The sequence below is a fragment of the Lipotes vexillifer genome, unplaced genomic scaffold (genome assembly GCF_000442215.2).
Source record: "Lipotes vexillifer unplaced genomic scaffold, Lipotes_vexillifer_v1.1 scaffold1842, whole genome shotgun sequence".
NCBI lineage: Eukaryota > Metazoa > Chordata > Mammalia > Artiodactyla > Lipotidae > Lipotes > Lipotes vexillifer.
Window position 1 is genome coordinate 289,935 of NW_006777470.1, and position 16,009 is coordinate 305,943.

The 16,009-nt window shown below is 39.7% G+C and overlaps 1 protein-coding gene across 1 annotated transcript in view; it reads right to left on the reverse strand.

The window, feature by feature from the left end:
- Positions 1–2,485: 2,485 nt before the first annotated feature.
- The window catches only part of ACADSB (acyl-CoA dehydrogenase short/branched chain), a 13,927-nt gene continuing 403 nt past the window's right edge, over positions 2,486–16,009 (reverse strand). Inside the window, exons 2-9 of the mRNA XM_007451111.1 lie at positions 13,195–13,401; positions 12,473–12,643; positions 11,265–11,390; positions 9,979–10,071; positions 6,265–6,354; positions 4,968–5,105; positions 3,350–3,449; positions 2,486–2,627 (exon numbers count right to left, since the gene is read on the reverse strand). Of these exons, the coding sequence (XP_007451173.1) occupies positions 2,557–2,627; positions 3,350–3,449; positions 4,968–5,105; positions 6,265–6,354; positions 9,979–10,071; positions 11,265–11,390; positions 12,473–12,643; positions 13,195–13,398 (993 nt within the window). The 5' untranslated portion in view covers positions 13,399–13,401 and the 3' untranslated portion in view covers positions 2,486–2,556. The remainder of the gene's footprint in view (positions 2,628–3,349; positions 3,450–4,967; positions 5,106–6,264; positions 6,355–9,978; positions 10,072–11,264; positions 11,391–12,472; positions 12,644–13,194; positions 13,402–16,009) is intronic.

Consider the following 16,009-nt stretch of genomic DNA (forward strand, 5'->3'; position numbering starts at 1 on the left):
GGCCCTGGATGGATGACCTTGGGCAAGTATTCTAGGCTATATGAATCCTTCACTCTTAAATGAGAGAGTTGGCTGGATGGTTCTCTAAACTCTTTCTAGATTTAGCTTTCCATAATTCTAAAATCTTTGACACCAATTCATTTTTGTGTTGTAAAGTGAAATGTCTAACAATACTACCTTGGCAGTTGGGTTGAGTCCAGCTCTGCCACACAAATACGACTTGTTGCTTGTGTTCAAGTCCCTTCCTTCTGAGCCCCATGACAGCCCTATCCTCAAATTAACAAACAGTAATGACAGGCTTCAGGAGGTAAACAAGCTTGTCCTCCACTAGACACAAACTCAAGACCCCCAAACTCATGGTTATTAAGAAAAGCTATAATGGAAGAACTATGGGGACAACCCACAACATCCTCTTTGGTAAATGGTACAATAACACAATTCAGTAATAGAAGAAGGCAGGTACAGATATTAATTACAGTACATAATTAATTTTCAACTGTTATTTGTGAACCTGCACAAAAAATATACACACAATTAGAATTGTATCAATATGAACTATAAATTCAAGGTCTAGATGTACACGGGAGCCTTTCTCATGCTGCTAATCTGAAAGAGGCTTATTGTAGTTTCACATGTTTGTAACTCTACAGGAGGAAGCTGGGATTCTTTTTACTAACGCTGGCTTCTATTCCGTTATCTGAAAAGTCCACCTCTCTCACATAATCACATAAATTAAAGATGTCCAAGCCCCCCTTTAGGGCATTTCCTCCATCCCCTACTTTCCTTATCAGATTACTGTCTTTTTGTTCTAAAACACTGAATGACTGGCTTCCATCAGCCCTATCTGAAAATCAAGTAGACTTTATCTCTTTTGACCTAAGGTCTAAATTTGTCCGTATTTCTTCCTAATATTTTAATGTAATTCCTATCTCAATTGTATTTACACAATTCTGAATATTTAACTATGGTATCCATTATGGAAATTAACCCAATTCAATGAACACGAATGCGCAAAGCAAAATTACTTTGAAAATGTCGTTTTCTTAATAAGCATTATCCTTTCATTAAAGTACTAAAGTGCTTCCCTTTTGACAGCAGTGATTACTTTAAGCAACTGTATGAGCCTTGAAACATTTTCCAACATCTCTAACCCATGCCCCCTTCCAGAAAATATAAAACACTCACCTTTCACTGTCCTCCTCCCTCCTGAGGGGACTGAGGACCTGTACCCTACAAGGTCTCTCTGATTGAGAATCCCTGATATTGAAGAAATGGCATCGCCAGCCGTATATTATGTTGAGCTTTGCCTTTCCATAATTTGACTGTAAAACAACAGATTTATTTTTGCCTTCCCAGAAATGTCATTTTTTTAAATTACCAAATATGCTTTTCGAACTCTACAGCTCCCTTCTATCCCTCATTCCTTACAAGATTTTAATACACTTCTTTATGGGGACAAGACATCTCCTCTTGAGAATCACTGAACCAAAATATAATTTCTGAATTACTATTCATGATAAAGCTCAGTAACTAAGTTTGAGAAAACAGTATTCAATTTAAAGACAGAAAAAAATAAATATTACAATATTGAGTATATTCTAATTATTAAACCAAATTATTTAAACTTCATACCTGAAAACTAACGTAGAGTTAGTTTTTAAAATGTTTTAAAAATGTTTTTAAAATGATCTACTGGGGCTTCCCTGGTGGCGCAGTGGTTGAGAGTCCGCCTGCCGATGCAGGGGACACGGGTTCGTGTCCCGGTCCGGGAAGATCCCAGATGCCGCGGAGCGGCTGGGCCTGTGAGCCATGGCCGCTGAGTCTGCACGTCCGGAGCCTATGCTCCGCAACGGGAGAGGCCACACAACAGTGAGAGGCCCGCGGACCGGAAAAAAAAAAAAAAAAAAAAAAAAAAAAAAAAAAAAAAAAAAAAAAAGATCTACTGAAACGATAATGAAATGCACCTTTCATACTGGTCAATTATAGTAACAAATTATATTGCTTTCCTTTGTTGAAATGCTTTCTTTGATTATATAAACTGCAGAGTTATACCCTCCATTTTCCACTCATTTTCAGATATTCAGAACTAAAACTTTTAGATTTTTCTAAATAAATTTTTATCAGTTGTTACCTAGTTTAGCAACTTAGAATCGAATCTATTTCTTCTATGGAATTGCCAACTATCACAAACGTCTCTCTGACTGATGCACAATGACAGGGATATAAAATACCCATGTCTGCAAGAAATACTTATATTGTCTTTATTTTTCCAAATTCTAATAGAGTGAAATTCTGTATACCCTGAAGCTAAAATGATAATGCACATACAGTTTTAAAAATAGTTTTGGAGAAAATACGGATGCATTTCTTCCCAAAATTTAAAAATGATTTTCTGCACCTAAGTTAAGCAGATTGGAAAGAGGAGACAGGAAAGGTCTACCTCCAGATCCAAGGTGAAGGGCCTAAATAAAATCATTCAATGCAGCCCCCAACAAGGCACAATAGTTTAAAATTTTACACCAGTGACACCAGGGAGGGGTCCTACTACCATGGCTGTCAGTATTCTGAATCTATGCGCTTTGCAATGGTGTTCAGCTGGATATTTGAAGTTCCTTCATATATTGTACCTTAAACAAAGGGGAGAAAAGGAACAATTAGGAGTGGAGCTGTGGTTAAGAGTCTATACAAGAAACAGCTCTGCAAACACTACCTCTGCATTTACTGTAAAACTTTACCAGGAATACTGTCCAATGTCCCCTGAATATGGTACTATTTGACAAGGTAATTCTGCCTAAGAGATAACAATTTTCTATTTGGTTTACAGATTCCCAGAATCAGTATTAAACAGCTGGAAGTTTTTTGTTCCTAAACTATCAACACACAAGCCTGGATGGTTCCTCAGGAACAGGCAGCTTTCATAACTGCTGTTCCTATTTTCCCACCTGGCAGTGGAGCAGCGGAATGCTCAGGCTTGGGTAGGCACTTAGTGTCTAAAATTAGAACTGAGCTTCAAACAACAGCATTAAACTAATAGAAAATATTAACATCTTTAGTAAAAGAAAATTAAGACAGTAGATTTTGTTATGGTTTCACTGAAAGGCCTTCAGAGGCCTTGAGGCATTTAAAAAGGAAATTTGATGTTTTAAAAAAATATATATATATAAATCTATTTTTTTGAAGGAAGAAGTAGGGGAAAACAACGCAGCCACAAGAAAAGGAGCCAATAAACATAACTGAAGAGATTAAAACTGCCTTTGCCTACGCACCAGTAATTTAAAAAATCAAACAGATACAACAGCCTAAAACACCTACAGAGTCGAAACAAAATAAATGTAAAAACTCTGTTTACCAATCTTCGCATCTCGGAAGTATTTTTCCACGGGGTAATTTTTGGTGTAGCCTACTCCTCCCATCCACTCGATACATTTGCCAGTTATTAGGCCCGCAATCTACCAAAAAGCAGCAGCAAATCACATGTTGAAGCCACATAACTTATGCATTACAAACACTCTTGTAGAATATTCTTAGTAACACGGATTCACTGTTATTGGCAGTTGGAAGGATTGAAGTCATTTTATAAATTAGCATTTCTCCTTAGCCCCATTCTCTATACATACCATTTATGTAAAATATCCTATTAGTTCACAAAATTCTTATTTTCTTAAGAAAATGAGGGTACTTGTTTAGACTCATACTTGTCGACAGGTATCATTTACTCAGCAAATGTTAATCAAGGGCCTTCTTATGTCACCCAGTCTGCCAGCCACAATGGTGAGGGGTGGCCAGTCACTCACTGCCCTTTTGATCCTGCTGGTCATTCAGAGAGACAGACATTGAATAGCAATCACCGAAACTGAAAAACTGTATGGGGCAAGAGAAGAGCCTGCTAGGGAAGCTGCCATGACTTCGATGGGGGATAGGTGAGGAAATTACAGCCTCGCTGATAACTAAAGGATGAGTTAGGGGACATTTCAAGCTGAGGAATGACACGTGGAAAGGCCCCAAGGGGAAAATGGGTTCATCAGCCTCAAGGGCCTGAGGACCAATGGGCTGGGATCGGGGTGACCTGTATAAAGGGAATGGGGGGGGGGCTTCCCTGGTGGCGCAGTGGTTTAGAGTCCGCCTGCCGATGCAGGGGAGGAAGAGAGAAGACCTATCCATCTCAAACTCTTCTAAAAAATTAAAGAGGAAGAAGTGCTTTTTCACTCATTCTATGAAGCCAGCATCACCATGATAAAAAAACCCATAGCCGCGCAACACAAAAAAAAAAAAAAAAAAAAAAAAAAGAAATATTTAGGGGGTTGAATCCTCAAAACTGAGGATGGATTCAACTGGGGGATGAGGGAAAGGAGGGTGTCAAGCGCACTCAGGTTTGTGACTGGGGTCGGGGGGAGGTGGGTAGGTAAAGCAGAAGCGGGATCTATTAGTCTGGAATTCAGAAGGGAGGCTGAGGCAGAAGATTAAATCTAGGGGCTGAAGAGGTTAAATAAATATTTGAAGCCAGGGAATGACTAAGACATACTGCCGAAGCTGGGAGAGAGCAGCCCAGTGATGAGGCTAAGTTTCCACCAAAGTCCAGTGTGTTACATGTAGAATGCATATGCATGAGCGGGAAGCATTAACACATGGACAGTCCCTTCTTGGGCATTTTTGTTTCACATTATCTCCAGGGCATTCACTTCATCCCAACCATCGTTCAGCTGAGGCTCATCCAGGGATTTACGGTGGGCCTTCTACCTGAACTGGGTGCCTCGGTTTCCACCTAAGAGCCTATGAAAACATGGAGACCTCACAGAATCAAAGCACCTCCCTATGGCAGTTTTACTTTTTTGTATTTCTGGTGTAGAAACTAGAAAGTTCATGCTATTTTACTTGAAAAACAAATGCGTAACCAACATTTCTAAATGAAGAGGTTAATAAATAAATATCTTAAAAAAAATAAAAAGACTGACTTTTTTTTCTTTTACCTCTGATGCATAGTACTTGGCCATAGATGATTCTTTAATGAATGGCCTTCCAGCTTCTAAAAGCCTTGCAGCGTTGTATGTGAGTAATCTTGCAGCTTCTAGCTGGGTGGCCATGTGAGCCACTTGGTGCTGGAGCCCCTGTAACATTCAGGCCCAAGGTAGAGAACTGTGATTTCTGAAAACAGCTCATTGTCAAAGTCCTGCCTGGATGTGGAACACTGACAGATTCAAAATATACCCGTCCAAAAATTCACATTCATTTCGCAAGAATAGTTTAAAATCTGCAGTCTAAAATAAACCACTACAGGGACCTCCCTGGCGGTCCAGAGGTTAAGACTCTGTGCTCCCAATGCAGGGGGCCCGGGTTTGATCCCTGGCCGGGGAACTAAGATCACACATGCCACAACTTCTGAGCTGGCGCGCCGCAACGAAGACCCAGCGCAGCCACAATAAATGAGTGAATGGGGGCTTCCCTGGTGGCGCAGTGCTTGAGAGTCCGCCTGCCGATGCAGGAGACGCGGGTTCGTGCCCCGTTTCGGGAGGATCCCGCGTGCCGCGGAGCGGCTGGGCCCGTGAGCCATGGCCGCTGGGCCTGCGCGTCCGGAGCCTGTGCTCCGCAAATGGGAGAGGCCACAACAGTGAGAGGCCCGCATAACGCAAGAAAAAAAAAAAAATAAATAAATAAATAAATGAGTGAGTGAATGAATGAATAAATAAATAAATAATAAAATAAACCACTACGTGCATTGCTTCTTTAAAAAATTTCAAAGTTCAGGTAATTGTTAGCTGCCAAGATTTAAAAAATAAATGATCACAAAATTAGGTCTAAAAATTTGACTTATTTTTAATAATGTGTCAAACACTTGAAACATTTACCTGATTCTGAATCACCCTAGATGGTACAGAGTGTTATCTTTATTTTACAGATGAGGCAGTTGAGGTTTGGAGAGGTGAGGTAACTAAAGCTAGTAATAGTAAGACAAAGAACCAGGATTTGAACCCCGGAAGTCTGACTACAGACCCCATGCCCTGGAACTCTGAAGCAGTGAGGAGGCAGCTCCCAAGTGCTCACCAAGGTATCCTGAATCATGCCATAGCCAGGCCTCAAGGATTACTGCTCTGCCCTTGGAGAAGGTCAAGGCAGGCACAAGTAAATGCACCAAGATCTACTCCTTCCTCTCTGTGCCTCTCCCATTAAAATCCCCGAGGGGATTCCCTTACAGCTTTGTAACGAAGCCCTTCATTAATGGGAAGAGGGAGAGCACAGCACTATAGAAAGATGGTAATAATTATATACCTGAAAATCAAATATTCTTTTGCCAAATTGTTCCCTTTCTTTAATATATGGAATAGTGTAGTCAAAACATCCTTGAGCCAGTCCCAGCATCTGTTAAAAAAAAAAAAAAATCAGAATTTCTTATTTTTTATGTTTATGCTCTTAATTATTCAAGTTATGAAGTTATGAAGTTATTCAAGTTATGAATGCTTTTTACAGGCAAATTGAAAAGTTGGGGTGGGGAAAGGACTAGAGATACCGAGATGGTGAGGTCTAATGTTAATGACCTTCATCCACTGCATTTATAGAACTTAATTTCTAGTAATTGGGAGAAAATTTTTTTTTTTTTTTTTGGTACGCGGGCCTCTCACTGTTGTGGCCTCTCCCATTGCGGAGCACAGGCTCCGGACGCACAGGCTCAGCGGCCATGGCTCACGGGCCCAGCCGCTCCGCGGCATGTGGGATCCTCCCGAAACGGGGCACGAACCCGCGTCCCCTGCGTCGGCAGGCGGACTCTCAACCACTGCGTCACTGGGGAAGCCCTGGGAGAAAATGTGAGTAACTTCCTGTGAAGAAGAGCACATTTGATTCCAGGCGCTAAACCTCCTGGCGTGGCTGTGCTCATGCACCCAGGTTACTTTTTGGGATTCTTCTCCCTTAGGCTTGAGTCTCCAGGAACAAAGTGAGCCTCAGAAATTTTGCTCAAAGACTGGCCTCAAAGACGGTAGAGTAGCTGCCTCTAGTCCTTCTAGAAGTCAAATGTGCAAGGTCACTTCTGGTCTTCTTTTGTATATGATCAGGATTAACAAGAGCTTTGGTGGGTAGGGCATCAGAACATAAAAGAGCAATGTTTCTGGGGCTTCCCTGGTGGCGCAGTGCTTGAGAGTCCGCCTGCCGATGCAGGAGACGCGGGTTCGTGCCCCGTTTCGGGAAGATCCCACATGCCGCGGAGCGGCTGGGCCCGTGAGCCATGGCCACTGAGCCTGCGCGTCCGGAGCCTGTGCTCCGCAAATGGGAGAGGCCACGACAGTGAGAGGCCCGCATAACGCAAGAAAAAAAATAAATAAATAAATAAACCAAACAAAAAAACGCCCAAAAAACAAAAAATCATCTCGGGGAGCTCAATAATGGGGGTGGTGGTGGTGGTGGTGGTGAGTGTGGCCTAAACACCAGCATTCTAAAAACTCTTTAATGTTTTAATGCACAGCTAGAGTTGAGGATAACTGCACAGAGGAGCTGGTAAAAACATCAGTTTATACATTTCAAGAACTAATCAGGATGTGGTGACAGTTTTAGCTGGACTGTCTCATTGCAAACTAATCTCCGTAACAATTGAATGACTCAACCTTAGAAATTGTTTCTAAATTCTAACATTAGGTAGCCATTAAATCACTATCTAATTACAGATGGCCAAGAGGCACATGAAAAGCTGCTCAACATCACTAATGCAAATCAAAACTACAGTGAGGGATCACCTCACACTGGTTGGAATGGGCATCATCAGAAAATCTACAAACAACAAATGTTGGAGAGGGTGTGGAGAAAAGGGAACCCTCTTGCATTGTTGGTGGGAATGTAAATTGATACAGCCACTATGGAGAACAGTAGGGATGTTCCTTAGAAAACTAAAAATAGAATTACCATATGACCCAGCAATCCCACTCCTGGGCATATACCCAGAGAAAACCATAATTCAAAAAGACACATGCATCCCATGTTCATTGCAGCACTACTTACAATAGCCAGGTCATGGAAGCAACCTAAATGCCCATCGACAGACGAATGGATAAAGAAGATGTGGTACATAAATACAATGGAATATTACTCAGCCATAAAAAGGAACGAAATTGGGTCATTTGTAGAGAGGTGGATGGACCTAGAGACTGTCATACAGAGTGAAGTAAGTCAGAAAGAGAAAAACAAATATTGTACATTAACACATATATGTGGAATCTAGAAAAATGGTACCAATGAACTGGTTTGCAAGGCAGAAACAGAGACACAGATGTATATAGAGAACAAACGTAAGGACACCAAGGGTGGAAAGGGGAGGGTGGTGGTGGGATGAATTGGGAGATTGGGATTGACATGTATATACTAATATGTATAAAATAGATAACTAATAAAAAAAAATCACTATCTAATTATGCCAAACCATGTACGTTTTAGAAAAAGGAAAAGAAAAATCAATAGTTAAAGCTTTTGGGGAAAATGCCCACAAACTTATCAATATTTCATTAGTGTTCATTCAAATTTTCCTGTAGCCTTTTATTTTGAACTTTCTGGAGAATGGAATACTACGCTGAAAATTAAAGGACAAAACCCAAACCAAACCAAAACAAAACCCCAAAAGTAAATTAAGGTGAGACAGCGACTCACTGCACTTTTGGCTATGAGAGAAGAGGATGTCATTAAACCCTTATAACTAAAGTTTACAATATGCCAACAATATGGTATATCGACCCAAAAACCGTAATTATCAGTTGTCAATCAAAACAGGCTTTTCCAAAACAGTGTAAAATGTTTTCACTATAAAGACTGAAAACCTAAATTCTTTACAACTACAGAGTCTTGAGGTTGGATGCCTCCAGTTCACTGTTACATGTGCCTCTTTCTCCGAAAAGCATCCACAGTATTAACCAAGAAATAATAACTATCAGACCTTACCTTTTTCTCTCTTTTTTTCTGACCTTAAATTTAACTAGGTTATAAGATAACTTGGAGTAATTAGACTAAAGCCCAGGCTGTGCATTTACTGCCAGACATCTATATCATTTACAGGTCTGGGAATAAGGAAATCCAGTGTTGTAGTTTTTAATGTCATATCCGATGAAGTTGAATCACAGAAAAACTTTAAAAAGAACAGATAAGCCAGATCTCTTTACTGACCTATTATCTAGTTTTGTGGGAAACATGGGTTAAGTTCTGATCTGAGAATATTTTGTTAGCAAATTAACAGCAGCAGCAAAAAAAAAAAAAAAAACTAGAGTACAATTACAATTTAAATACTCCAAAGAGCTAATATATGCAACATCTTCAAAATCTAAAAGCTATAAGTTTTTGAATTTTGGATACTCATTGATTAAAAATAAATACATTACAAAAATGAAATAATTCATAACAAAACCAAAGACTTTATTCATTTTGTGATTCTAGAAAATAACTGATATCACCTAATAGAAAAATTTAATATGCTGTAAGGGCGAATTTGATAAAAAACTGAATAGTTTTCATCATACGTATCTGTTTAATTGTCGCCATTTTAAGTGCCATATCAAAAAAATTGTCTGATTTTCACATGCAAAACACTAAGCAACAAATCTTTTATTATCTATAGAGACTCTTACTACACAATAGAATGTTACTTATTCTTAATTTTAAAAATTTCAGAATGAATCACATACTTTGAAAAGTTGATTTAAAAAAATACCACATTTAATCTATAATGTACTTAAGAAGTTATCGATCCAGGTATTAGATAATACTTTAAATGCTCTCAAAGCAGAAAAACTGTTACCACTAAGCCATTGTTTGGTTCTCAGGACATTATATAATTGACCAAAGTGGAATCTTAAAGAAATCACAGCCAGAAGCTATTCTTTTACCTCATGGAAGGGAAGGGTGCCATCTTGTGTTCACAAGCTTCCAAATACTCATTGGTTTTACTGCATTTTTTCTTTTTACATTTTGACTGTGTGTGGAAGAGTCAAGTTAAAGGACTAAAATTTGACTCACCTGTGCAGCAATTCCTATTCTACTTTCATTAAGACCCCCGATGGCGTACTTATAGCCATGTCCAATTTGTCCCAGGATACTGGCTTCTGGAACCTGAAAAGAAAAACGTGCAGTTATTTCTCAATTTAATTTAACATAATTCATTTTGGTAATATATTTTTTAATGCACATATACTCCCAACTTCTGTGATAATTCTCTAGCATGGTACTTATTAAACTCCAAGGAAATTATCTGCTATGTCTCTGTCTCCCTCTAAACTGTTTCCCTCATGCTCTCAGAAGGATAGGACTCAAGTCCATGCTGTTCACTATTGCATCCTCCAGAGCCCAGCAGAGACGTTCGATGAATCTAGAAAAATGAAATCTCATACAATTAATCAATAACATAAATGAGTAACAATTTTCCCCGAACTCTTATCTGTATGCTACAATATAAGATAAAATATTAGGAATAGCAGAAAACATATAAGGGTAGAAACCTTTCTTCTGTTGAGATTATCACAACAAAAATCAGCTGAAGGCCGTGTGTGTGTGTGTGTGTGTGTGTGTGTGTGTACACAGGCATGTGTACCAAACAGAAAGGAGGAGAGAAGAAATACATAAAACTATTCAACCGCTACTTGAAAAAAGATCTAGACTAGGTAATTTTAGAAAATGCACTTAGCTTCTTAATATGGGCAGTTAGGAGAGAGAGTGGGCAGAATGGAGAAAGAAAAGGGAAATTAGAAGAAGAAAGACAGTTGGGGTGCAGTAGTGAGGCTCACACAACATCCATAAGGACACCCCATGGGCACACACACAATCACCAGTGAGCCAAAAGGTCACATTCTAATGAGTGGTAGAAAATCCATCACATCCTGTCCAACCTATGTAAAGTTCTAAAGCACAGAATTCTAGTTATCTTTTCCTCGTTTTTTTTTAAGACTCAACTCTAAACTGTGGGTGCTGCCTGGCTGTTTTCCACTCTCACTGAGCAACACCCCCATCTTGTGGCCTTGCTGGGCCGACACCACACTCCTCGGAAGCTATGTGTGATGCGCAAGTACCAGGTTTATGAAGTATAAATGAGATTAATCCTCGGGCTGGCTCTTGAGGCCAGCTGCTGGGCAGACAGGATTCCACCTCTGGCCTAAACTCTCTTGGGAAGTACATTTAGGTCATAACCTAACCTAAGATCATCGTTCAAGAGTTTTACAAAGCACTCTCCTATGCACGCCTAATAGTGCGATGCCTTTCTCGCACAGTTATACTTCCGGGCAAAGCCATTCCACATCTAGGATACCCACCTTGACATTTTCAAACGTTAATGGGCAGGTAGAAGTAGCTCTGATTCCCATTTTGTTCTCTGGTTTCCCTATGTGAAGGCCCTCAGTATCACGATCTACCAAGAAGCAGGTAATTCCTTTATACCCCTGAAATGAAGATTTAAAATGCTATAATCACTTTGACTGATAAGATCCCTTGCTTCCAGAGTTCAAAGTAAACAGAAAACGAAAAACAAACCTTAGGGACTTCCCTGGTAGTCCAGTGCTTAAGAATCCGCCTGTCAATGCAGGGGACACGGGTTCGAGCCCTGGTCTGGGAAGATCCCACATGCCACAGAGCAACTAAGCCCATACACCACAACTACCGAGCCCACGCTCTAGAGCCCGTGAGCCGCAACTACTGAGCCCGCGTGCTGCAACTACTGAAGCCCACGCGCCTAGAGCCCAGGCTCCGCAACAAGAGAAGCCACCGCAATGAGAAGCCCACTCACCACAACAAAGAGTAGCCCCCACTTGCTGCAACTAGAGAAAGCCCGTGAGCAGCGACAAAGACCCAGTGCAGCAAAAAAAACAAAAAACAAAGCAAAACAGGCTTTAGCAGTAAATACTAATGGACTAAGAATTGCAACATGTGTATTATGAAACAAGAAGTATGGGAGGGCATTAGGTTCAAAATCAAGAACCTTACCATTTATTTTACTCTTTCAGAAACCATTGTGGCTATTAAAATTATTAAGTGACACTAAAGTATTACATGATGAATTCCACATTTTAAATTTAATTTTATTACATATTTTAGTTTTAAAATTTAATTCAATTAAATGCTACACTAGACAAAAAACACAAGATATCTTTATCATTTTGCTATATGTCTATTTTCCAACTGAATAAAACATTTTTTAAAATAAATGTACTATTAAATAGGTAAATTCTTCATTATTAAATAGAAAATCTGAGATTCTACAAAATTTAAGATTAGCCTCCTATATAACAGATTAGGAGATTAATTAAATGGTCCTCCATGTAGCTAATGTTTATTCATGTTAACTGTAATATTTATTTTAGGATATTAGTAAATCAGAGGATGAAAAGATGTCAGTTGTTTAACCTTTTCAGTACTGAGGAGAATGAAGAATTTAAGCCTATGTCCTAAAAACGAAATGGAAGTAGGAAAAAAGAAATGAAAAGATTAGGAGGGAAATGGGGAGCAGCTTTGTTTTCAAACTTACAAGAGTAAGGTCTACATTTGCCATCACCACGAAGAGCCCGGCATCCTTGGCATTGCTAATCCACATCTTTGACCCGTTGATGACATAATAATTTCCCTTTTTATCAGCTTTGGTCTTCAAAGCAAATGAATCGCTACCTGCTCCAGCCTCTGAAAGGCAGAAACTTCCCATCTACACATGCAAAGGAAAAATTCCAAATTAATACCTATATTTATACTTTGCATAACAAATACCCACTTATAGCAAAATAAACATTTGAAAATCAAACTTTTAGCTACTTCTAAAAGCCTGTATGTATCAAAATAGTAATGGTATTCTGACAGTATTACTTTCCAAACTATACCCCACTATTTGTCTAAGGCAGATTTAAAGACCTAAGCACACATATTCAATGTTAAGCTTAATTAAATTAGTTTTCATAATTACAGGAGAAAGACAGCTCAATGTAAATGAAACTACCAACAAAGGTATTAGACAATATAATTGGGACCAAAAAAGAAATAATTTTATTGTCCAATGATAATTCCCTACATTTCCAAGTGGCAAATGAGAGGCAGAGTGTATTTTTCTAGTAGCATTAATTTATTGAGCATTGCTTGAGTTATTAACGGTGCTGTGTTGTGGTCCTGAATAGAAAAGCCAACACTGCGGCTGCTTTTCTCCTGAAAATATCCTATATTTAGAAAAGATCAGATCCATTTCAATAACTCATCTCAACTCACTTGTTCTGTAGCTAGCTTGGGCAAATAGATGGCCTTCTGTTCTTCTGTTCCGTATTTTCCAATTAGCCTGTTAATTACCGTGTTCTGGATGTCACATACCAGAGCCACAGACGCATCAACTTTGGCTAATTCCTCTATCACTAGGATAGAGGAAAAAAATGAAGCTCCTGTCCCTCCATATTTGGTGTCAATTTCAATACCCATCAACTAAAGGGAAAATAAGGAAACATAGATTAAGAAAGCTATTTTTATATGGGACAATTCCTTGCAAGAACAAGTTCAAAAATAATTTGTAACCACATCAGCTTAATTTAAAAATTCTGTACGTATATCTTTCTTTAATTTGGTATGGCTCTTTCACTCTAAGTAACAAAAAAATCTATAACAGAAACTAAATATATTTGCAAAGGATAAAATTACATGCTAGAACTATCATTTGTTTCCTTTGGGGATCTAAAAAACAAAAATAAGAGAGGTAAAATGCTTTGAAGGATACTGGAATGGAATAGTGAAAAAATATATAATTAAGAAACTGAAGAAAGCGGTGGAATATCTAGTTTCATTTAGCGTAATCTCTTCGAGTCAGCCCCCCACCTTGACTCTTTCAGCCGAGATAATAATTGAATGACCATTCCTTTTGGGCCATTTTAGCAAGTCCAGATGGTTAGCAGACCACATGTGGTGGTGTTTCCTAGAACCACACTAGACAGGCCCAGGTGCCTGGTAAACATGGCCAAATACTGGTCAAGGCTTTCCAGTAACTGCCTGACTGTTCAGTAACCAGTCCTAAGTCTGGAACATGAAACGTCCGTAACACTCCATTTTTAAGTGTCCTCATTTCAGAAGGAGAATGTGTGCACATGTAATTCAAGACCCAAAGCTGTGAACAGGTAAAAGGGCAATGCTTCTTTCTATCCTCTCCAGGCACTCTAGAGTCACACGCGCTGCAGCCTGGGTGTGGCTGTTATATTCTAAGCTGATGGGAAACTTAGCTGATATGAAGTTAGAACCACATGGGGGAGGATAGAAAGGCTGAGGGAACCAGAAATGGTGTTCTATGAGGAAGAATTCAAGGACTGGGGTGTGCCTGAAGACTGGGGCCTGCATGAGAATATCGGACTATCATATCTTTAACAGCTGTCAGAGACACTGCTTCTCTAAAAAGGTCACCAAATTCCCCTACACTGGAAATATTTGTCAGTTATTATGGCAGGTGACCTTCATAGAAGTGGGACAACAGAAGCTAGGAGTCACGTGAGGCCAAGAATAGCTGGTGCAGGATGTGCAACGTAGACCCTCCATGGGTTACGACATCCAGACAGGAGCAGCTGTGGAGGTGGCAGGCAACTCGTCGCTGCGTGTGACCCTGCCTGCAAGAACTGCCCCTCGGGAGAGTGTTGCTCAAGACCTCTCAGAGAAGCCTAGAGGTTCTGCAAACAATGAAGATGAAATCTGGCTGAGAAGTGGACTCACAGATGCTGTTTGACCCACTGTGGCTCCACATAAGATTCCATTTCCCCAAGTTTCATTGCTAAAAGAAAGGTGGAAAAATCACTACAATACATGGTAGTAAAAAAAAAAAAAAAAGCTGGTGTCTTTTAAACAGTAAGAAATAAAACAGGGGGCCTTCCCTGGTGGTGCAGTGGTTAAGAATCTGCCTGCCAATGCAAGGGACACAGGTTCGAGCCCTGGTCCAGGAAGATCCCACATGCCGCAGAGCAACTAAGCCGGTGCACCACAACTACTGAGGCTGCGCTCCAGTGCCCGTGAGCCCTAACTACTGAAGCCCGCGCTCCACAGCAAGAGAAGCCACCACAATGAGAAGCCCGCGCACTGCAACTTAGAGTAGGCCCCACTCACCGCAACTAGAGAAAGCCCACACGCAGCAAGGAAGACCCAGTGCAGCCAAAAATTAATTAATTAATTAATTATTAAAAAAAGAAATAAAACAGTCATGTGGAAAAGGCTAATTTTCAAACAGGATAACAGGACAAGATTTAAGCCAATGGCTTTGAGTAGGAGCTATTAGTTCTGGGATAGCCTTGGTATTCCAAATACAAAATCTTCACACCTATAGAGAAGGGAGAGATGAAGAGTGCAGTGGCTCTGAAATGTTCTCCTTGGGGCTACCATGCTGATAACCTCTCCCTTAGAAATCGGCTACCTTGGTTAATGTGGAATTCAGATACCACCTCTTGCTTTTAAGTTTTCCACATACATAGGGATTCAGGTAGATGTGCTGGTATGAAGTTTAAAGTAGGGTTTCTTAACCTTGGCATTACTAAGCTGGATAATTCGGTCTTGGCAGGCTGTCCTGTGTACTGTGGGATATTTAGCAGCATCTCCAGCCTCTATCTCACTAGATGCCAGCAGGACACCCAGTTGTGGCAGCCACTGTCTCCAGACATTGCCAAATGTCCTTTGGGGGACAAAAAACAGCCCCCGGTTGAATACCTCTGGTCTAAAGAAATCGCTCTTGCTTCTAGCCTTTTACTTAAAAAGCACAGTATTTCTAATTTAAAATGTTAATTCAATTAAAAATTTTTAACTAGGATCTAAATCTAAAAGAGATCCCAGATAATTCTGATTAGGAAATTATGCTATCATTACAATTCCTAAATTTAAAAGTATGCATACATTTTAACACTGGAAGGTATTTATGAAAGTTTGAAATTGGAAGAATCATTAATTATATACCCCTTGTTGAAATAATCCTCGTATTACTGATTTTTCCATTTTTGAATTTTCATCCATTTTTGAAACCAAAGGAGCAATCTGTTCCTGGGCAAATTTTTTAACTGTAGGGAACAAAAAA